General features: G+C 34.7%; 1 protein-coding gene across 1 annotated transcript in view; it reads right to left on the bottom strand.

Moving 5' to 3' along the window:
* Nucleotides 1–25,131, bottom strand: part of ADGRB3 (adhesion G protein-coupled receptor B3) — a 440,870-nt gene that overhangs the window by 209,946 nt on the left and 205,793 nt on the right. The window contains exons 10-12 of the mRNA XM_063389429.1: nucleotides 13,270–13,464; nucleotides 6,680–6,748; nucleotides 2,078–2,186 (exon numbers count right to left, since the gene is read on the bottom strand). Coding sequence (XP_063245499.1) covers nucleotides 2,078–2,186; nucleotides 6,680–6,748; nucleotides 13,270–13,464 — 373 coding nt within the window. The remainder of the gene's footprint in view (nucleotides 1–2,077; nucleotides 2,187–6,679; nucleotides 6,749–13,269; nucleotides 13,465–25,131) is intronic.

The raw sequence follows: 25,131 nt of genomic DNA, 5'->3' as shown, positions 1-25,131 counted from the left end.
ATTCCCTAAAACCCAAGTACATAGGCAGTCAGACAGTTATGCCAATGCCCTGAAGACAACTACATTAAAACTGAATTATTCCAGATACATTTCTTTCTTGTAGTGAAAATAAGAAATTACTCCTTGCTGATAACAGCTTTCTGTCCTTATCTCAGCATGTCACCTGAGCTCAAGTATTCTGATCAATGATTTGCCCTGCAGTGACCCCGTCCTTTTTTGATGGCTGACTGAGAATAGGGAGGATAAACTCATGCCAATATATCAAGGCACAGAGTTAGGTAGTCAGGTTATACCTATAAATTAATTTTTAGTTTTCATCATTCATTTCTCTTTTTTTTTTTTTTTTATTCTTTTGATGGTTTTATAGTTAAGAACAGACCTCCTGAGTACCTAAAAATATCTTATATGTGGGAAGAGGAAGATAATCAAAAGAAAGACTGCAAAGATTCTGCAGTTATCTAAACCAGCCAGTGCACAGCACAGTTTCTGTTTCAATTGGAATGTTGTTGCTCTTTCCCATGTGAAGCCATGAGTATGGAGAGACACAGATTATTTGAATGCATCTTCTTAATTTGAATGCATCTTCTTAATTTGAATGCATTCTCCTGTTTGACTTTTTTTTCACGTGTTTCAGAGGACAAACATATTAGAATGTACTACAATGTGCCAAGCAGTACGGACTATGCTCTTAAAATAAGTTCTTTTTTTATTTTGTCAGATAAATATCATGGAACAAACATTTCAGAAAAGATACTTTCCTTTGTAAATTTGTGCAGGGTCTAGCATAATGAAGGACTGACAACTGGAAGAAGCTTTAAGTGATATTACAGCGCAAACAGTAGTATCACAAAAATAATAAATCACTGGTTAAAACCCTACTGCAATGTTTTAAGATGCCAGAGTTCTTTTTGGGGAGTTCTTTGACATGTCTCCAGTACAAGGTTATGTCTTATAGGGACTTGTGTTTACAATCCTGTCATTCTGTAATATGAACTGGAGAAGAATAATAAATATTTATTATTGTAGAGCAGCAAGCTATATATTCAGTATCAACAATCCAACATTTTCCCTGCTTTATTCCACCAACTAATTTCACAATTACTTTATTTTCTTACTCATTCAAATGACTTGCTGAAGAACTGACTGACATATATGTGCAGTAAGATGTTAACTTAAAATCTGAAAAAAATGTATTGACACCAGGAGTTTTGCTATGAAACACATATTTTGGATTTATTCCTTACATACCACTTCCTATTAGTTTCCTGGCACTATAAAAATGCAGCTATAACAAGTTAATTGAATAAGAAAGGTACTAAACAAAGACAAAATGATCAGACAATAATTTTTAAAACATTTTTTTAGTTCAGTTTTTTTAAAAAATGCTTTTATATTACAGCTCATTTATGACTACTAAGAAATATAATTGAGTTGCCAGGCATTTTTATATTTGATATTTGTTGTAATATGACTATTACCTGGCAACTCTCCAGTAGCAAAAACAAAGTTTGAAAAATGAATCTGAATAAAATTATGAAACTGTTACATAGAAAAACTAACATTAGAAATTCTAGGCTTTAATTATTTGGCAACTGATGTATATTTTTTAAAATTATCGTTTATCTATGTTGATTATTATCACACCATAACATATGCAAAGACTGTTCCTTGGAAGAATAGAATACTAAAAGACAATGTCAACAAAATAAACACTTTCCAAGCTATTAGGTATATGAATATTACCTTAATTAGCACAATTTTATAAATTAGCATTCGAAATACTATGTATCCTGGAAACACTCTAACATGTACCTACAGTTCATAGTATTCTGGTAATTATTTCCTTAATTTTGATTCTAAAACTTTGCATTTAGATCTTGAGATATGGTTATGAAGAAATCCTACATGTAAGCCATTCTGCATGTGCTAAGACAGAGAGGGGACAACCAAGCAATAGATAATCTGGAGGAGCAGCCCAGTCTGGATTGTGATAGAAGCTGGAACTCTATAGTACATACTTGGAACTTCTGATTTTCAAAACGTCATAAATTTGATAGAAGAAATTTCTATTTCTTACCTACATTTCCAGTCATTAGGTATGAATTCTGAAAGTCCATCATTCCCATTCCAACAATGTGTATAAAATCTTCAATCACCTGCATTAACTCCACTGAGCCTGGATAGATCTAGCAAAGGAAGATCAGACATGACATTTACTATAATATCAAAATGTCTGCAGTTGCAAATTCAAATTAAATTCAAATGCCATCAAAAGCAAATTGAGATGTAACAGTCAAACAGCTCTTCCCATGTTTCAATACTAAATACTTTGTTTCTGTAAAATAACCATTTTGCTGTTAAATCCTCATAGAAACAGACACTACTTCTCATAAAGTTATGTGAAATCAACTGTGCACTGGGACTGTGGAAAATGTTTCCATTAAGTCACTGCACTTACCAAAACCTTGGTGGCCAGTATTTTCATTAATGGTTAAAGCATTTCATATTACATAATAACTGTAATTAAAATATCCTTCCTTCCTCTGAAGATAACTTCAGTAGCTTCAGAACTACTAATACAAACAGTAATGCAAATCTTACTGTAGCCTTGCCATAGATAATCTTTGTTGCATTAATCAACATGTAAGTTAAGTTTTTACTGGCAGTACTATTTTTGTTGCTGATATGGAGTAGTCGAATCATAGAATATTAGAGGTTAGAAGGGGCCAGTGGAAATCATCTAGCTCAACTCTCTGGGCAAAGCAAGATCAGCTGTAGAAAGTTGTCCAGGAAAACATCTAGTTGGATTCTGAATGTCTCCCAGGATCATGATGCCAGAGGTTGTCTGTGACACATGTTCTAGCGTTTAATCACTCCCACTGCCAAACAGTTTTTCTTATAAATGAATGGCAATCCTGTATTTTCATTTTTGCCCAAAAATTAAAATTAAAACAATTTTAATTGTTTTTTATTCTGGCAATGGACACCATTGAGACTTGGATCAGTCCTCTTTACTCTTTTTCCCCTTCAGGAACTTTTAATATTGTCATGTTTCCAAGTAAAATAGTGTCAGCTGTTTTAGCCTATCCTTGCATATCTAATGCTCTAATCCCCTAAACAACTTCATGATATTTTTCTGGGCTCATTCCATTACTTTGTGCCTTGTACTGGACTGTCCAGAACTGGACAGAGTAAACTAAAATAAATTGCAGTAACGTTGCCATTGCTAATGTAGCCTCTCAATGTGGCTTTTAAAATGACAAAAACATATTTCCAAGAAATCTAATTTATTTCCAAAGATATAAGCTACTAAGAAAAAACATTTTCTTTAATATTTAACAATAATTCATCAACAAAACAGCATTAAAAATCATAGCAGTTATTAATAAGATTAAAAGTTCTGTTCATATCACATACGTAAAAAAAAAATCTTGGTTTTTATTGCCTGTTATGAACAAGACAATTTTCAGTAACAGAGTAACTTGCAATAGAAAAAAAATGGATGACCTTTTCATGGTGCTTTTTTATTCATATCGGTGAAATGTCCAAATTTTATTTTATAAGCAATATTCAACCCATTCTTTCCACTACTGGGACTGCAGACTCTAAAAAAAACCTTCAGAGACTATAAATTCCAGAAAGCTGCACTCCATTTTGCTCTCTCTATCTAGAGCCATAGTTGCTTGGTGCAGGATAGGTAATTTCACAAGGTGCTTTGTTTTCTACATGGATCTTTTTATAAAAGGTAGGGCAGTAATACTGTTTTGAAGAATTTGTTGTGACAATTATGATCCCAACAGGTTGCAAATGTTGCTTCAGTTGACAATGTCCATTTTCCTAATGATTTCCTAATGATTACTGAGGTATAAGTGTGGTTTTTGCATCCATCTCATTCAAAGCACGTACACCCACAGACTATGAACGGAAAAATTTCAGTAAGATTTTATAATTTCTCATTCTCTCATGTAAAATTGTATAGTAATAAACTGTTGAGCACTCAGTTGAGCAGGTACTCTGTGTTTTTTTGTATCTGAAGTACTGGTTAATCAACAGGATGCTGGCAGATCTTGATGAAGAATATGCAGAATAGCTCCCATGTTTTGAAACTCCAGTATAAACTTACACACTGAGGATTGAAATGGCTTCCTGTGTGCAATGCTTTACATCAGCTCTTAAAAAAGGCAAGTATTAAAGTGAGTGCTGCTTATCCGAGTGCTATATAACCTGTAATTAATGGTTACCAACTGTTGGCATTTCAGCTAGAAAAACAGATGTGCTGAGGCATTGCAGCTGTGTACTTGATTGAAAGTCAGCAATATGCTGACAGTGAGTAAGATTTTCTTTCCAACAAAGAATCTAGAAAACAGGCTAAACGACCTATGCTAACACTAGCTGTGGAGTTTAAGAAGAAAACTATGCAAGCTGGTAAAAAAATTGGTTAGACTGCATCTAGGTTTGCAATGTTTTATTACAGAAAATTAAGCAGAATGGCTGAAACAGAAACAGAATCACATTTATTCACTAGTGCCTGCTCACTCCTCTAAGCTGTTATGAAGAGCTACTTGCTTCCAAAGTTTCTTTGAGCCTGCTTATGTAATCACACAAGAGTAATAAGACCAGTGGCATTGGTTTCTTGCGGGGGGGGGTCATATGTCAGTGATCTAAGATTTAGTGAATACTCTAGCTTTGAAAACAGGAACCTATGGCCCCATTACTCCTGCTTTTTTGGGGTTTCTGCTGTACCTAGGTCAGTGAGACAATGATTTGCAAGGTAGAGAGAAGGAGCTATGGAAAAGTAGAAATAATCCCTCTCTGTTTTTCAACATTGCTCCTTCTACGAGCAGCAATGAAAAGAGGAAACTGGAGATTTACTGTTGCCTCTTGGTCTCCACATTCTCAGAATTTCCTCTTAGGTGCTGTCATCCCCAAATCTCTGGGGTTGGACGGCTGACACAGCATGGGTAAGCAGGAAAGATAGAAGTAGAAGAAAAGGTAGATAACATAAGAGTAGTATCATGTCTGTTTATTAGTATGGCTAAAATAATTGCTTAATATTGGTTTTCTTATCTTGGTGTTGTTTATGGAAACTGCCCACATGTATGTGATTTTGCTGCTTCCATCCATCACCACTACAGGAAATTACACACTTCGTCTATTTTTATATCTGGCTCTTTTAGAGAGGAACAGAAAAACAGCAAAAGAAAAAATATGATTCCCAGCTGAATTGTATTGGGTCAGCTGCAGTGTCATGTCCCTACTGCAAGGTTTGAATTAGTAGTGAAAGGTCCTGATCTTCGCTTTCTTAGTGATATCATAAACATGAACTTACAGAACTGAGGCTAAATAGCTTCAAACATCTTTAAGCACCTTGTGATTTATTAAGAACAACATGAAAAGTGAACAAATTTCAAGTATCTATAGAACACAGTCACAATGACTGCACCAGAGTAGAGCAAAGATCTATGTAAGCTGTTGTCTTTCCTTTGAGAGAGTCAAAAAGCTGATGACTAAGGAAGAGTATAAATGGGCAGGAATGCAGTGATACTTGCTTGGAAAGTTTTGCCCAGCCTTTAGCAGTCATTTTCCAAAAGACTGCCTTAAGCACGACCACAGTTTTTCTTTCAAAAATTTGCCTATTTACGTTTTAAACTTGTGTCTTTTCAGTTGCAAGAAGTTCTGCAAGGTAGAATAAGTATCTCCTACAGAATAAGTATCTCCTGTATTCATTCTGAATCTGCCACTATTTGATGTCCTTTAGTTATTTTACAAGAAGCACAAGTGTGTAGATTAAGTACTCCTGCAGCACATTCGCCAAACCACTTCTGATTTTAAAAGCTTCTATTGCAAATAAGTGCATTTGACTCTTTTCCATACTGACATATCTTGCTTTGTTTAATCATTCTTCATGAAGAAATGTTTCCCTGCCTCTGAGCATCCCCATGATTTTTCCTCTTTACATAATTATGTTCATCCCCATTGTCAGTGTTATTTGTACCTGAATAAATTTGAGAGTATTATGGTCATGTTCATTAAAACAAATCTTAACATTGTCCAGTAACTTCTTGGTAAAAGCATGTAGGAAATTCTTGTATCCAAGGAAAAAAAAAAAAAAAAAAAAAAAAAAAAAGAAGAGGTTTCTTTGAATTTTAAACTCTTTTATCATACATTCATGATCTTTGTTAGACTTTGCTATTTTATAAAGTGTTATCATCATATCCCAGTCTAGAAATTTATCAGTCTTAAGAATCACAACTGTTCTTCTAAATACAACCTTATATGAAAGGTCTACTGTTTGCATTCCTGTAAGTTGTATACGGGTGTTGTATGAGGTCTTTTGGTGAGGTCTGATGTGTTGTGTTTAAGAAAAGCAGTGTTGCAGCTAGCCCTCAGTAGCATTTTTCAGCTTTTGTTTCTACTTCATTACAATGTCCAAAGTAAAGACACAGTGAATAATCCTATGGAATGTTAATAAAAATCTGTTTTTATCAAGAGAAGCAACTTATATTCAAAATATAATTTCAATATAAGGTATTAGCTGGTGGGTCCTGGAATTCCTCCTTTTTGAAAAGGAACACCTTTTTCACCAAATACTCTCTCATTTAGGATTTCCTTTCAACCACAGCAGGATGCATCTTTACCCTGATTTCTGAAACCACATATAAATTTTGTCAAATCTTACCTGTTGCGCATCTTCCCATTTCTCTTTGTTTTCTTCATCTAAGAGATTACTTATGATTTGAAAGAAGTTCTGAAAAATCAATTAAATAAAAGACTAAGTAAAATGATTTCAAAGATATGAACTACCACATTCTTAATCTGACATTAAAAAAGCTTTCTTTTCTCTATTACAGATGCAATTCTGCAGCCTATTTTCTGTCAGCGGAAGAGATGACGTAGCAAAATGATACATTACACTGATAAGAGGGCAATATTTTATGGTAAATTTTTAATTTTTACCTATATAATCAGGCTCCATAGTACCACTTCATATGAAACAAGAACCATTTTAAACTTGCTAAACCTCTAAGTGTGATGGTGTTCTATTCCCAAACTGCTCTCATTCCAGAAACTAGATAGACAGTTATAGATTTTGCGAAAAACCAAAGCACATTTAAGAAAGCACCAGTCTCAGGTCTTTAGTTTCTATTCAAAATGAGAAAATAATCCTTAATAACCATATATAGGCAGTTAATGACATTTCATTGGTCCATACTGTTTCAAATCAGATGCTTACTTTTTTATGTCATACTTGCCTCTATCCTTTTAGGAATTTCAACATAAAAGGAATAAACAGTTTCTGTTTCTTTGACCTTAAGTTGGTAATTTCTTTTTCTGATTCTCCTATTCATTTGAGTGTAAGGGAAAAAAAAAGGTAGGCCAGTTAGATATAAGTCATACATTTAAAAAATCACTTTTCTCCAAATGTTTGTGTGAAATTTCCTTTCTAATTTTGTCTGCTCTCTCTAACAATTTGTATTCCCAACTTCTTCATCCTTAAAAGCTAAGAATTTGTACAGTCTGTTCTCATCTCTGTATCACATTTTGTGCAGAATGTCAATTTTGTCTACAGCCTGCCAATTATAATTTATCTGTTCCTTCATAAAAGTTCATGTAGTTTCCAGTAACCTTAGCTGAAGAGTGCAATTAAGTTCCCCACATATTCTAAAAGTCTTTAGCTGGAATACCAACCATGTGACCTTGCTGGAACTCAGATTACTGGTCATTACCTCACCTGCACTTACTTTTAGACATTTGGGGGTATAGGTAGGATATAAATAAGGTTTAAGTAACAAGCAACTTTAACTCACTATTAATAAAAGTACAAAGGATTCAACTGCACAATGACTGAAGTTAGACAAAAAAAACTTCCAGCATTGGTCTATAGTCGGTATACTTGAAAAGACATTAATTTCAAAACTGAGATAGCACAGACATTTTAGATGTTTCACAATGATGTAAGCAAAACATTTTAGGATGCAAAATTGAAGAAAACTTGTGAGAATTATTTTTTTACATAATAACATTTTACCAGTCTAACCTGGTCCCAACACTAAGCACTTGACAAGCAATAGGAACTATCTTTGACTAAACATTAGGAAGTTAACTATGCTAACTATAAAATTCATGTGGATAAAAATTTCTCTAACTTGACCAAATTTACTCTAGGGGTGACTGACATTTTGCTAAACTTGGACAAAATAATCCTGTTCATTAATCCTGTACAACTTTTCTCACTGAGATCACTTGCAAAATATTCACAAGCTTCAGTAGCACAAAACAAAACAGCTCAGAAACAAAACAGCAGAAACAAAATAGCTCAGAAAGCTCTGTGAAAATTTTAAGTAAGCATTTGGACAAGATGGGAATTAATGATAGGACATAAAAGAAAAATATTTTCATGGTTTGATCCAATTTGCAGCAATACTAAAGATTTTCCAGTCAAGTTGAAAATAATAACAGTAGATATAGTTACATAGTGCTTATATACCTGGAATATATTTAATCCCTTTCAGACATTTGATAGCAAAATAAAGCACAATGCAAGGAGTTACATTTGGTATTTGTTGCAAAGGATTTTCTAGTTTAACCAGCTTGGCAAATAACTGTTCTGTAAATGCAACTTCAGCTATGAAAAATGTACCTCTTCACTGGTCCCCCAAGTAAAATAAACTATATTGGTCAAAACATGCCAGTTTCATGGCAGAATAATCACATTTACTGTAGGGCATTGTAATTTTGGTGAAGACTTCTACTAGGTAGAGTCCACCTTATGAAGATTTTCCCTGAAGGAAAACACTTTTCTAAACATGGTAGTTCTCAGCTCTTCCAGTGCAATATTGTAGAAATGCAGTGGATGGAAATTTTAACTTTAATTTGTTATCAGTAGCAGTCTAGCTGCAGCAGCATGGAACTCAATGTGGTGTAATTTATCATACTAGAGTGTTGTTTTGAAAGCAGTTTTGCATTAAAGTGCAGACACTGATTCCCTTGCAATCTAAGCCTTAATTGCAAAAGTATCCATGCCTGTGTAATGAGATCTATCTGAGAGTTGCCTAGATTGCATGAAGAGCACTCAGGAGTTTAAAATGTTTTTTGCAGATGATATATTACATGTGTTTGCTAACAATGTTATATATTAGTTAAATTTCATATTTATTTTTGTTACAAAAATAATTAAAATTACCAATAATTGACAGAAATACCTGTGGAAAAGTTTATAAATAATGCTGGACCCAAGCAAATCAAAAGATGAGCAAGAACATACCTAATATATATTTTTGCACTTGCCAATAGAGTATAAATTAGGTTTATGAACTTAATAACAAGAATATATTTCTTCTGGAGATCTTTTTTTCTCAATTTCTAAGCCTGTTGGGTGCCACATTTATGGTAGCACTGGAGGGTGACGTGTGCAGCTTTTTCAGTCAAAGTGATTTTTCAAAGCCATACCAGTGCTTTGTGAATTAAACAGATGAACAAATGGATTTGCTGCTTTAATAATGAATAGATATGAGATGCACTTCAAAAATGTGACAGGGGAAAAAGGGTTAAAAAGTCTTTGTCCTACTTGGACTACTCTCTTGTTTACTGCATTAATCATGAAAGAAACAGCATTGTCCTTTAGTAAAATGATTGACAACTGTGAAAGCTAAATTTTAGAAGCATTATGGATGTGATCTGAGGGTATGACTGCAGTAAACACTGAAACTCCCAGTAGAACCACGCTTTTTTCTTTCGTAGCTGGGGTTACATATTACTGAACTGGTCACTATAGAAAATGTTGGGACAGCCAGAACCAAATTTTGAAGTCCTTTATTTTTGCCCAGGCTTTTTTCATCAAGCCAGTTACAGCTGGGAATGGACAACTACATTTTCCTATTTTAATTTCCTTCCTCACAACTTTTTCTTCTGTAATACAATGGCTGCAGTTCTCTGTTCCAGTCCAAATTCTTTGACCGTCTCTGCAGGCATAAAGCTGTCATAAATCCTTTTATACAGCTAGAGAAGAATTCCTCTCTACGAGGAATAAATGGATAGCCTTAAGTCACCTCCACTTTTGGACTTCAGCATAGTGAATGTGTGTGTGGGAGGGGGACGGTGGAGGGAAATAGGATTGGACAATCCTGTTAAACCCTGACTCACAGCAATGGTCCCTGTGGCTATATAAAAGGGATTATATTGCTCTAACTTCTTTGGGAAGAAACCTTTTCTCCTGTTGGTTGCTGCATCTTGCTTTGCCATTCTCTCATGAAATGTAGTTACTTTACTGCCATCTCTTCCTTACAAGGAAGTTCAAGCACTTTTGGACTATTCTGGATATTATTCCAAATTATTATTTTTTTTTATTTTGCTTATTTAAAATTTGTATTTTCTTCCTGGTAGAGTCATTCTCACATAAGTACAGTGTCCATAGCCTCAGTGTAACTACAGAGGGCATTTTAAAGAATTCTGGTATTTAATGAAAAACATTGCTTGCAGAAGAATTGAATGACTCTTGTCTTGCAATAATTTCTGCTACTGTACTGGTATTTTCAGTCACTGATGAAGAATACCTTCTCTCTGTGTCATAAATGGTTATTGTTGCTCCTGACATTGTATGTGCAAATATACATACATTATAGCAATCTATGTATATTGTATACATATATTGTAGCAATATATATATACATATATTGTAGCAAAAAAAAAAAAAAGTTAAAAGATACAACAGTAAAAGGAGTCACATAAATAACTTGGCACTAAATATGGATACCTTAAAAACTTTATTTTGCACTTGGTATTGTCTGCCTGAACAAGTGGCATTTTCAACGCAGCACATCAGGCAGCAGCACCTTCATTTTGGATAATTAGCTGGAAAATTTCAAATTTGATTTCACTTTTCTGTTCATTTGTTTTGTTATGGAGTCTCTGAATTACAACTTTTGCACTATTCATGACTATTAATAGTGGATATAAACCAGATATTGTAGGCATATGAAGGACTATCTAGAAAGGTGGGATGTATAAGAAACATATTCAGATATATATACTTTTTCATTCTCAGTCATAATTCAAATGTTGTTTTTGTATGGATCTTAAAAAGTACTGTTGCCCATATTTCGTCATAACCTACTCTATGGTTAATAATTATGGCTTTTAGGAATTTTAAACCTCACTCATGCTTTTCTGATAATTTGTTTAAAACCAAATCCATCAACTAATAAATGCTACTCTTTATCTAGTTAAAAATTAGAATGTAATTAGAACACCACAGAGAGCTTCTAAATAAAGAAGAATTTTCAAGCAATTTTAATTTTTACCTTTTTGTCACTTACTTTGTTGATGAGCTAGGAAGTATAAAAGTATGTCCTAATGAAAATAATAATTTAAAAAATACAGTACTCCAGAGTATGGTAGAATATGACATATGCTTACATATGGAAAAATCCATGTTTCTCAGAAACTGGCAGTAAATTTTGAACTTTTGTTACTGAGCCAGGATTTTACTTTATATCACCAGAAGTGAGTAGAAGGAACTTTGCTCAATATATCCCCTGGGCCAAACACATGCTATATTCTCATTTCACTTACTTTGCTCAACACTGTGCACTTTTTTTTTTTTTTTTTTTTTAATTTTTTTTTTTATTTTACCTTAGCTTGATTTTTTTTTGGTGCTGTTTATTTCTGACTTGGAGTTTGAATGTCTTTTTGAACTGGGATTAAATAACTCCTTGTATTTAGGCATGCAAATAGCAAAATACAGTTATTTTTCTCTGGTTTGATAAATCCTTCAGAACATGGCTTATCGGTTAAAATTTTTTAATTTCTTAATTTCTAAATTATTAATTACAATTCTTAAAACAATATTTAATAACACTGTCAAGTTCTGCCAGAATACTATTAGAATTTTGGAAACAGTTTTACATTGCAGAATTAAGCAAAACTTTTGGCATTATCATCGGTGGGAAAATAGTCAAATTCTCTCTAATGTATGTCAACTACAGATGACCTGATCAGCTAGGCCCATGGACAAAATCACTTATATCAAGCAGTTTCTCAAGACTGGTTCTAACAAAGACTTTGTAGTGCCTGTGAACCACAAAGAAATCACACTGGACTATCAGACTGTTGATTGCATTAAAAATTTTCAGTGAATAACATCCTGCTTAACAGTAAAACTATTACCAACTAGATGCCGACTCTCATTCAATAAAAAAAAAAAAAAAAAGGATTGTTCACAAAACATACTTTTTGAAAAGCATTGTTTAAAAAAAGTATTTTCAGCTGGCTACAGGCCAATACAAGAAATGTTGGTTTTACTGTGAAAGTTAGTTGTTCTTTGTGCATAGAAAAACTAAAAGTGAAAATATAATAGCAAGTCTTGAAACTTAACTGTAATAAAAAGTCTTTTCCAAATATCTCCCTTCATCTGCATGCATCTATTCCAAGCATCTATTTACAATTTATTCTTACCTTTACACAAATACATATACATGACCTGCATTAATAACTTCATTAGTAATTTATGGATAATCATTAAGCTCTCTTTTTAATAAATATTATATACATCTGCCTTCTTAGTACTCTTTTTCACTAATCTACCATCTTTGAAAAGTGTTTAAAATTTTCAGATACAAGATAGAACCAATATCTTTATCTAGAAGTCCTGAGTAATATTTATTTCAATCAACACTATGCAATCAGTTGTTCAGCCAACTATGTGGAAATAATTACAGTGGTTTTAGCTCTGACAGCATTTTATTTGTCTTCTTGCACAAGAAGAGTTAATCTAATATGTGAAATAGAAAATTTATAACAAATGCACTATCCACCACTCCCGCACACTTTTATTGAGCTTTATTTATCTGAAATGAAGAAGCAATGCCAGAATTAAATAACATTGTGGACAGATTTTGAACTGAAATGAACTAGTTCCAAACTGAAATGTACTGAAACAAACAACATTAACGAAATACTTAGTGCCAAAAAATACCAACACCTCCTATCAATCAGAACAAATCTTGAAAGACAAAGATACTGAAATGTTACAAAGAAAGTCTTTTACATTTTTCACCTGCTGCATTGGTTTGGATACTTGTCTTATTAAATGTAGCTGAGTCTTTGTCCTATTTTACAGTTGGATCTTCGTTTTACATGAAGAATGCTTATGTCTTTCATGTGGAAGACTTTTGTTTCCTCAGTGGGCAAAACAGTTGCCATGCAGCATGCTACAATATATAGACATAAACTCCATCGATCGAAACATTACCTTTACAATGTTTCTCTTACCTGCACCCCATCAGACGCAGGGATATAACTTGCTCTTTTAAATGTGTCTGTAACATTTCTGAGAATTTCCACAGAAATTAGAAGGTCCCCAGCATAAAAATTTTTCCTCTGCGTTAAATCCAATAGTGTCTTGGTTACTTGGGACATGCCATCACCAGCCAACATCCTCTGACCCTTGGCAAGGTGCTCTTTGATCTGTACCAAAAGAAAAACACTATTAGCAAAACCTACTTTACTAAGAAAAATGTATTATAAATTCTAAACACAGCCAAAATATTAAATGTTGAAACTAGTAAAAAAAAAAAAAATCCTGTTAAAGATAAGACAAAATATTAGTCTATGGTGACAGAAATATTATTTTTATCAGAGCATCATCGATTTTATGGTGAAAGCTTTTGAATTTTTTGTGTTTCTCACATTTCCTTCTTGGAAGTCCATGGGCTGGACTGCAGCCGTAATTTGTTGTCACGATGCAGCAAGGAACTGCCCTTCCTGAGAGGAACATCTCTACAACCATAGCTGCCCCTCATTTAACAACTAAGACCTCTGAAAGGAATAAATTCTAAGGCAATACTTGTCACAATCCCATTTAAAGTAGGAGAGTAGACCTTTCACTGCTGTCAGCCCAGCTTGGCTGGTCAACACAAGCCAGGTGGTTCACATGGAAGCTGGTTATGGTGCTCTCTTCTGTAGCACTAGCACAAAGGTGTTAACTTCGAACAATCCTGTTTGCTTTTTCCAAGAAATGTAAATTAACTTATGAATAGCTCCTGTGTATCTGCCAAAAGAGCATACTTTAGCAGTAGCTCTCCCAGCAGATGTGTTCAAGGCTACTGATCCAAAACAAATATGCTCAAAGTACCCTCCTGATAAGAACCTGAAGTTGTGGGTCTGATTACTTCTCAAAGCTGACTCAGCATCCCAGGAAGATGCATAGAGTATCACAAAGATAAGACAAGGCCAGACAAGGCTAAAAGAAAGAGTATATGGGTTAAACAACCTATTTTAAATGTACATCATAATTTATGCATAAAAGCACAAGTTGTTCTGAATTGAAAACTAAAGTATCATGGAATCAAAAAGGTTTGAAGGTTTTTAGATAGAAGAGAATTACCCAAGACAGACTCACTCTAAGCAGCAGGGCTGAAAATACTATGCAACTGGCAACAAAAGTATTGTCACAGTCTTTAAAAATGTATCTTCAATTGTTTTTTAACTTGCCTTATAACTGACATGTAGAGGGAAAATTACTAATGTAACATATAGCTGAACAAGATGATATTGAAAGTCTTTTCCAGCCTTGATGAGTCTGTGATAATAGGGTGATGATGTGGAAGAAAGAGTGTAAAGATACTTTTTTACACTTCCAGATCTCCCCAGACACTTTGTGCCAATATTCATGCCTTCCTTATGTAAAATAATATATAAGAAGACAGTATATAATAAAAGTGTTTTCAAGGGTTCAAAATAACTCCCATGAAAACAATTTAAAAATTCATTCATCCTCTGACAAACTAATTCTAAGCAGTATGGGGGTTTTTTTCATGCTATTGGTTCATATTTTGGTTACATTCTCAACCAGTGGTCAGATGAACTAGATATACATAACACAGCAGAGCTGGGCAAAGTGGCTGCTTCAGGCTTTCTTCATGGCCTTAAATCACCTTTAAGAGCAGCTGGGGATTGTTATGGACCACAAGTGCCTTGACAAAACCCTAGAAATACTTAAGAATTGGGAGAATGCCTGCCTGCTGCACCATGGACAGGGACTGAATCTATTCTACACCACGAGTACAGAGGTACAAGCATAATAGTATCAATATTTAGAAAAAAAAAAAAACCAACAATGAGAACTAAGACATTAATTGCTTTGAAATACCTCCCTTAGTCTTCAGCATATTGTGATACATAATCAGGCAAGAAGTTTGCTTGCACAAATAATTTTGTGCAGTTACTATTCCTGTTAGAAGGAGATTTGGGACATAATTGTGTACGAAAATAATTGTGAAGTGAAAGGTGCAAGAATGGAAGGAAATTAATTCCAGTAAATTCAGGAATCTGATATTGTACACATAAAATCATGAACTACTTTCTTGGGAACAAGTGAAAGCAAACACAAACTTGATTTGTGCATTTTTTTCTGAGAAAATTTCTTGTGAAATGTTGCCATTTGTCTCATCTGCTCACACATTGTGTCTCAGTAGCAAGTGAAAAGAGCACCAGCCAGCACAGTAACACTAAAGAGTAGAACTTTTGCTGTAATTCATCCACCTGTTCCTTACCCCAGAACATATTTCCAGAATTTGAGGATTAACAATATTGAGTGTACCTTTAGTCAAAGCCAAAAGACATGCAACATAAAAGACCGTCCATATAGCTGAACTCCCAAATCTAGCGTGCGCCTCAGAACGCACTGGGTGAAAGGCATCACACAACTTGAAGGCAGGGTTTAAGAAAGAAAAAATATGTTCTTGTAATATCAGTAATAACAGCAATTGATGAGTCCTCATAAAAACTGTGCTGTGCTGTTACACCTGTATAAACACTGGTACTGAAGGCTGTTGAACTATTCAGCAAGCTATTTTGTAGTGCATTATTTTGCTTCCTTTTGTTTCATCTGTATGTTCACCTCCAACTTTTTTTTCCCACGCTCCTGCAAGACTTAAGTTCACATTTTAAAGATGGCAGGGGCCAAGTTGTTGATGGTTTTGGGACACACAAAGCTCACAGAAGTCTTGGCCTCAGCTGCTTTTGGAATGCAAATAATAAATTGAAATGATCCTCCTTTTGACTGGTTTTTATACTTTCAAACAAGTAAAGTTCCAGGTTTTTCTGCAGATCTCTAACAGCAGAGCTGTAGTATGGCCTTTAGTGCTTTCAGGAAGATATTTTGGTTGCTCTTTGGACACAGTGATAAAAAAGGTCTAGCAAGTGCCCACAATGCCACAGGACTAAGTTATTATACCTGCTTCAAAAGCAGCCAGGGTTGTGATGCAGGTGGTTCAAAGTACCTCAGAATTTACTGGCTCCTAAAAACTACAGCTCATTTTGGAACTCGTTTTTGTTAAATGACATACCCAGAAAGCGCAATTTCCCAGCCCAAGGATCCTTTCTCCCTCATACAGACCACTCATACACAGCTCCAAGAGCACCTTTCTTTTCATCCTCTCAGACCCCAACATGGAATTTCCTTTCCCCAATCCTTAGCTATCTCTCCAGACCCACACTGCCTTGAGTTACACTAGCAGCATATCTTTAGAAATAGCACAGCAAAGCAGAAGGTTGAAGTGTGTTTACCTAAGAAAAGTGGTGAAAATTAGAGTTAATTAAGAGAATTTTTTCTAAGACCAGCAAGCAATGTGCAGGGAAAAATCAACAGCCTCTTTATTATCTGTTTATTATATAATGTATTGTCTTGTTGTAAAACGGTTTACAACAAGAAAACACAACTTTAAAATCACAGGCCATTCACTCGGATGATGTAAACTGGCACAATACCATTAAAGCCACTGAAGATGTTCAGATTAGTATAAGTTGAAGGTAGTGAATTATCACAGAGTTATCACAATAATCTTGTGCATGAAAATACAAAATATTCTCATCATTAGTTAGTATAACGTCTTTCTCACCATACTGCCTATTTTCTGTGCTATGGTCACTGTGAAATTATGCACTGCCCGAGAAAGCTATTTTGGCCACCACTTTAGATCCTTGTAGTTCCCAGTGTGAAGGTCATTTTTTAGTGGTCTTATAGGCAGGCTCATAAAAAATAAAGTTTATGAGCCGAGAGATAGTGAAATGAAGCAGCTGTTAAACTGACACTTGAGTTGTCAGCCCACCCCTATGTGCCTGCACTGTATGGCTGTATACTTGAAAAATTACTGAAATGTTTAACTGGACTTTGACTCAGAGTCCAACTGCCTTCGTCCCCCAATTTATCAGAGAGTATGATATAGTAAAAATGCCTCTCTACAAAGTCAGATCTCCTAGGCCATTGACATTGTAGTACCATTTATTACTGCATAGTAATTATTGCAAACTGAACAGCTAGATGTGGTTTAAAAGGACAGAAAAAAATGAACGCTCAAGAAACCTATAAAAGACTGAAAAGAATTATTAATCTGAAGAGTAACTACACCATCAACTGTTTTTCATTACTTTTTAAGATGATGTTGGATGCATAGCCAGGTATTACTAATGATGTCATTAATTTATTTTATGGCAGGGGGAACTATAAGAACCCAAATTAGTAAGCCTCACATAGAAAAGAGGAAAGATAGTTTGAAATAAAAATACATCTTGAACTTGCTTATAATCTGCAAACCACTTTTCTTTTCAACTTCAGAACTCAAGACTAATATTTTGCAAAATATAGTGCTCTTAAGATGTGAAAATTGTGCGAATATTCGTACCACACCTGTAATGTGATGTCATTATAAGAATGTTGTTCATATTTGACAAAACTTTCATTACAGGGTGTTTTTTTCTGATATTCAATACAGTTCTTTGACTGTTCTGGCATAGAACTTTATTTTCCCTCAATATAATAAATTATTTACAATTTACTTGTCTATTTTCAGGCTGTTTCAGTGTCTGAGAATATAATTTCATCAACAGAGTAAGGTCTAAAGACATGGCTATACATCTTCAAGTATACATTCAAACATTTATAACCTAATATCATGCTAGAGATATTTTCTATATGTTCAGTATTTTATGAAGGACGTGGCTCAAACAATACAAAGTAATTTTCCACTTTGTCATCAGTGAAATTAGTTAGTAGTCTCAATTTCAATCTTGATAACACACTATTAAATAAACATTTTGAGCACAGAAGGTAATCATATATTCCCTTTGTGTACAGCAGAAAAGGGAGGAAGTAATTTATATACAATGTGTCAAGGAAGATTAAGGATATAAATTACAGAAAAGTTTACAGCTGTAAAGGGAAGGATGTACAGTTTACCTGAACAGACTATGCAGACTTCCACACTGGAGGCCTTAATAACAGCCAAGAAAATTATAAAGCTGGAATAACACAAGTATAGCTGATTCTGATAGGACACAAGTTTGGGCCGGATGACTTCATTAATTTCCTTTCAGTTCTGTAATTCTGTAACACATCCCTGCAAATGTTCTGAAACCCCAACTAAAGCCTCCTATAATTTACCCCAACCAGAAAATTCAAAGTTTAAGGAGTATCCTGAAATGGAACTTTAGCTTTCCTGCATTTACACAATCATGGTGTGCAATCTCCTGAACCAAGTTTTTGCAGAAACTGTGCTTCAGTCTGTGCCTCTGTGCGCTCAGCTGAAACAACTACAACCCAATGCTCTAAGGAACTTCTTTTAGCTGTATACAGATAAAATAAAATAGGATCACTTCATTATATCAAAACAGTTGTTCCACTGTCATATACTTCCAAATATTTTTAAGCAAAATGTCTATTAAGATAGGGGTTTGGCTTTAGAGAAAAGAAAGTGGATTAATTACACAGAATCCTTTGCTGGTTTAGACATTAATCTCAGGCAAAATGAATATCTGCACAGATGAAATTGCATGTGGAAACACAACTTTAAAATTAAATTCCATATGTGATCAGGTTTATAGAAGAATCTTTGGAAAAAAAAATCTAATATGTGTGGAGGTCAAAAATGTTTTTAGAAGAATGTGAACAGCTCAGAGGAATGCTCCACTCTTTCTGTGCCTTTTTTTTTCTCTGCTCTATTTTATAAGAAGGCTACTATGTTGCTCAAGAGATTTTTTTACCACTTTAGCCCACTGCATAATTCCTTTTTTTAATCAAAATCATCATCATCATTGTCATCATCATCATCAATATTGTCAATACTAATCCTTGAGTTATAGGCATTGAATAGGTAACAGAGAGAAAGTAATTACACGTTTTCAGTGTTTTGATTTGTGCATGGATCCAACAAAACATTTTAATGGATATTTTGAATAGATAAGTCTGCTCTCAGTAGAATAACAAATGAATCTCAAGATTAGGAATAAATAACCATTAACCAGATCACTTCTTTTTTTTTTTTTATACTTATTTTTGTGTTTGTTGACCAGGGCTTGTATTATTATATTAAGTACTGCTCTTAAATGTTCTAATTATCTGTGATTAAATCCTGCTCACGTTGGTGTGTTGTGTGAGAGATCTTGTTGTTGTTATTGTTGCTTCTATTTTTAACCAGAGGGCATGTCTTCAAGATTTGTGTTATCTGTGTATAATGCAACCTGACAAGAGCAAGAGTTGAGAGGAAAAAGAGAATGACGACTCTGAGAGGGCTTTTTTAATTTTATGACAGACATAACATTGCTTGGGGTAAAGTCTCCTGGTTCTCCATACTGACTGAATGGCTAAGGGTACAGGTCAAAAAGGGATGTACTAAAAATGAGTTGTCTTTCATTTTTTATGCTACATGGTCTCCTTGTAAATATACGTCCCTAAACCATAAAGCTCTGATAAATGCTTCAATTGAAATGCTTATTTTATTTTAACCAATTTCTATACTTACTTAATTTTTGCTTCTAAGCAACCATTTCCATGACACTCACTTTTATTTGCAGGACAAACCAAGAAGTTTCTTTCAAGGAAATTAGCATTATTTGGGAGCCCTAATTTCTGAATGGGTGTGCTGCATAAAGTCATAGGCAAGAGTAAAATCCTTTTACCCTCATATACTCAATAAATCACGGTGGGAGAATGCAGCAAATGAAGTAGGGGACAAAAAGCAAGGGAATGATTGTAAGTGTAAGGTGATGTGACCACCTCTTTGTCTCCTCCTGCCAAGACAAACTCTTGCAGTCATTTCACAGCTAGTTCCACATTCAGTTGGAGTGAAAGTTCCAGCAGTTCTGGTAGACTTTATAGGAAAATTAGATGAAATCCTTCTTTATTGAGCTTTTAAACGTCTTTCTATTGTTTCACCTCTGGCCATACCCTAGTGAAGTTCATCTGTGGCTGCAGTGTTGGTTGGTTGGTTGGGAATATCAATGTGATCAGAGAACACAGCTGCTCACTACTGCAGAAGACACAGCAGCAGCAGCAAACACAGGAGCACATTTCATTTAACACACACATTCATCTTTGGTAAATATGTGTGTTCCAGACATGGAAAAATTATTATGGACCCTGAAATGATATTTGGGACTTTTCTTTGAATTTAACAAGTGAAAAACAGATTTTCAAAAGCAGCAAGGAAGAAAAGGAACTCTTCAGGTTGAATAAATCTGTGATGTGCTTCTGCAGAAAAGCAGACAAATGTTTTCTCCTACTGTATAGCATCTCTAAGATTGAGGTGCATGTATATGTTGGCAAGACCAGAGAATGATAGAATTATTTATTATTTAGAATTATTTGGGTTGGAAAGGACCTTTAATATCATTGAGTCCAGCTGTTATCTCAGCACTGCCAAGTCTACCACTAAACCATGTACCCAAGTGCCACATCTACACGTCTTTTAAATACATCCAGGATTTGAGGCCTGACAATCTTTTCCAGGAAGACATTTTCCTAGTATATAGTCTAAAGCTTCCCTGGTGGAACTTGAGGTCATTTCCTCTTATCCTGACACTTTTAGGAGAAGAAACCTCCTTTCAGGTTGTAGAGTGCCCTCACCATCAAGTCAACAGTGATGACAGTCATCACCTTTTTTTTACTGAAGTTTTAATTTTCTCCCATATAAAATAGGAAAATGTCAGTGAGGCAGGAGAAAACTGTTGTCTGTCATAATCTCCTCATCAGTTGCTCTCTGATGAGAGAAAAATTTTTCATCCTCCAGAGAAGATAACAGAACTAGCCTTACAAGCAAATCAAGGAAAGGAAAGCACCTGCCTATCAAAAGCTGTGAAGGTGAAGAGAAATAGCTGGCACACATCAATATAAGTATAGACTGAGGAAAAATGTTGTTTTTGAGGCCTCTGCATTCAAACCTATAAAACTAAGCCTGCCTGCTCTGCAGCTATATAAAAAGAAATGAAGCACTAAACTAGCAAAAAAAAGGAGCAGTAAATTTTTTAGGAGGAAGCCTTTCATTCCCAAGAGTACAGCAGTCATTTCAGTGAGGAGTACACGGACAGGCTGATACGCTGCCCTTGTAATATAATTTGGAAAAACAAAATCATCTCTAATGAGCTGCAGCTGAGCAAATCATTATTCACCTCAAAGCTCTCTTTATCAAATTATATTTTAGCCAAGCACTTGCAAAATTGTGAATAACACTGCTGTGGAAAAAGTTGAAACAAAATTATAGTATGAGCAGAAGCAGCAGAAATGCATTTTTATATCTATATTATTAGGTTGGTATGTAGAGATTCACCTGCGTAAGTTCCCATGCTCCTTTGTAAGTGCTAATATTTTGACATCAGTGTGATAATTCATATGTAGATTTTTCCTTCCTAACTCTCAAGAGTTAAGAGAGATTTTCATTTTCCAACTTTCTGATAAAAAGCAGCCCATTTTGCATGAATGCATGTCATGTTAGGTGTTATATCACTGAAAGTGGCACTGTGTTCTGGGATCCCCAAATAAGAAGGGCATAGACCTGTTGGAGTGAGTCCAGAGAAGGACTACGAAGATGATCAGAGAGATGGACCACCACTCCTATGAGGAATGGCTGAGAGACCTGTGATTATTCAGCCAGGGAGAAGGCTCTAGAAAGATCCTATAGTAGCCTTCCAGTACTTTTTTACAAGAACATGTAGTGACAGGACAAGGGGGAACAGCTTTAAACTGAAAGAGGTTAGATTTAGATTAGATATTAGGAAGAAATTCTTTACTGTGAATGTGGTGAGGCACTGGAACAAGTTGCCTGGAGAAGTTGTGTGTTCTCTGTCCCTGGAGGTGTTCAAGGCCAGGTTGGATGGGGCTTTGAGGGATCTGATCTTCTGAAATGTGCCCTGCCTATGGCAGGAGGAATGGCATTTTCTGATACTAGTGGAGATGTCTTTCAGGAACGGAGTTTCTTGATAATGGGCTTTAGCCTTCATCATTGAGTGCAGTTCAAATCTCTTCCAAACTAGAGTGTCCAAAAGACATGTAGAGGAAAACTCACTTTAGGCAAAAGGGCTATTTCAGTGTGTGGTAAGACAATAATACATTACTAATACTTTTCTAAGCTGATCCCTTACAAAATTATCTTCTCTCTTGTTTCTTTTTTTTTTTTTTCCTAATTCAATAAATCCTTTTGCTTAGTATGAATGCATAATGGAGTAGAAAATAGAAATAACCTATGTATACAAGTACTTCCTCAGTTTTCACAAAAAAAATTTCTAATGCTTCATGGTAAGATTTTATGCATTAATGGTTTTCATTAAAAATGGTCAGAAAAGCTTCAATATTCAGTTCCTAAAAAGCTTATAAAATGTGAAATCTCATTGGTCTTCCACACCTAACTAATTTATTCTCATTTTATTTTTTTTTCATTTGTTCCCATTCATCTTTTCTTTCCTGGATTTTAGATTTTGGACAATTGGGGATGAGGTGAGTGGTTTCTTATTTCAGTTTGTTTAGTTGTGTGGTTTTTTGTTTTTTTTTCTTTTATTTTGCTGTGGGTTTTTTTTCTATTTTATGTGGCTATTATCCACAGAATGTATAAGAATAGATGAAGAATTATTTATCTATGCTTCTTGGATGCATGATAATGTAGATTATTCCTAATTCTGAGGTCCTGCTTCTTGGTCTTATTGCTTGTACCATACCAAATTCAATAAGCTTCAAGAGCATATGAAAGCAAAATGCACAATGCACTCTTATTTGAGGCATTTCAGTTTCAGACTTTTTTTCTTTTTCTTGGATATCATCTGAAGTAGGCTTGTGGAGTCCTAATCACTGGTTCTATTCTTGGTTTTGCAGTCACTCATAATCACAGTACAAATAAATTTCTAAGTCTCTGGAAAGATTATACCCTGTTTATCCAAATAAAGTAAAAAAACCTCTCAAACCACACCTCAGAAGACACTAGTCCAGACTAGCCAAGTACTGGGTAAAGTAGACAATTCTATGTAAAATAATTAGGCACATCATTTTCTGCTTCCAGATCAAAAGAAGATAATGAGCAACGAGGAACATACTTCATAATATTATACAGGCTAAGTTTGGGTCATTAGATCATCATCTAATCTGCCTTTCTACAGTCCATTAAGCTAGCAACAGATACACTTTAAAGAGATTAAAGTATGTTAGTTAGGCTGAGGTAGTTCAGTTTTCAGAAGATGAAACTATATGGCAAGGGTAGAAAGAGAGAACAGGCAAGTTCCATAACTTCTGACATAGCAGTAATTGATTTGGTAAAATGGTCTGAAAACCCAAATGTCTATCCTATAGAAGGGAAAAAATCCTCCAAATTCTGAGAGAAATAGATGAAATTAAAGAAAGGAAGGGAATTCCTCACTATTAATAAAACTCTGGTGATCAGTATGTGACAAAGAATTTTCCAGAAAGAACTGAAGAAAGGATATCCTCTGCCATTAGAGTTTATTAAACCTTATGACTTCATCTCCATCCACAATAAAAAAGACACTTGGAAGAATTTCTTGTTGTAATCTCCTCTTTCCCAAGAATACATTTAACAAATTGCACATAATTGGGCAAAATATTCTTCTCAGTTAAACTGACTGGTAACAGACTCAAGACACTGTGCTTGACTAAGAACATTTTCTTAATGCAAAGTTGCAGACACTGCAAGCACATTAGGAGAGTGCAAGAAAAACAGAACAAAATCTGGTGTATGATCTGTGATGCTTCTTTTTCTGCTCATCAAGCCATTACTTGATGCTCTATTATGATTTCAGGAAGCAAAGTTTACCTATTTATCACTCTGAATTTTCCACTTATAATGCCTTAGGAAGAATAATCCTAATTAGGTTCTTTAAATATTATTATTAAAGCTAAGCAAATAATTTCCCAAAGGTTTATTTAATGGATTTGGGCATTTTTGTCCCTTAATATGTTCAGTGAATAAATTTTCTTATTAGTCAACCAGCTGTATAAGCTGGTCAAACAGTATTTGTTGAATTCATTTGATGATTGATTAGTATCAAATGTAGGATAAATTGTTCATGAGTAATTGGTTCTGTTATTGAAAGATATCTAATTATCATCCCTAGCTTTAAAAGGAACCTGTACTCCATAGTGCAAAAGGTAAAACGAACTAACAGAAGTACAGGCTGTACATTTGTAGCACAACTGACATGCATAATTCTCTTAACTGCTTTTCCTCAAACTCCTGTTGTGCAGGACATGGTGTCCTTGAAAGACACAAACAGTATAGATCTCCACAAGTCAAACCATTCCACTCTACTATTTCATCGTGTTCTAGTGCACAGTTTCTTTAGAGGCCCAGTGGTTGTTATATTTTTACTATGCCAGGTATTTTCTGAGTTGTCCCATGGAGATGCAGGAACATTAAGAAGGAAGAGTAGCTAGGCACTAATTCAGAAGGCTTGAGATAAATTTCCTGCTTAAGTGGTCTCAGTTCTCCATCAACAAAAGATGGAGATGTAGTACATCTCAAAAATATATTGAGGAGACTTAATAATTTAATACTAGGAATTATTCTGAAACTGTTTAAGCATACTGTTTAGAATATTAAGCATAATATTGATATATGTATCAAAAAGAGTCCAGAAAATGTATTCAACCCCATTTTCCTCTGAGGTTCCATTACCTACATCTGAAGTGCCAGGGCATGCAGTAGAGGCAGGAAGTCTGCCTGGCACATTCTGTAAAAAATGATTGAAAAAAAGCTATGTTATTCATGGGGCTGGGGATTATTAGCAAAGTATATTATCTTTAGTATTATGGGTGTATTTTTAGCTTTAATGACTCTCCATCTTTACAAATAGACTGTC

Source organism: Prinia subflava, chromosome 2 (assembly GCF_021018805.1).
Source record: "Prinia subflava isolate CZ2003 ecotype Zambia chromosome 2, Cam_Psub_1.2, whole genome shotgun sequence".
NCBI classification, from domain to species: Eukaryota; Metazoa; Chordata; class Aves; order Passeriformes; family Cisticolidae; genus Prinia; species Prinia subflava.
Note: the sequence above shows the minus strand (reverse complement) of the source record. Positions and strands in the feature narration are given on the sequence as shown.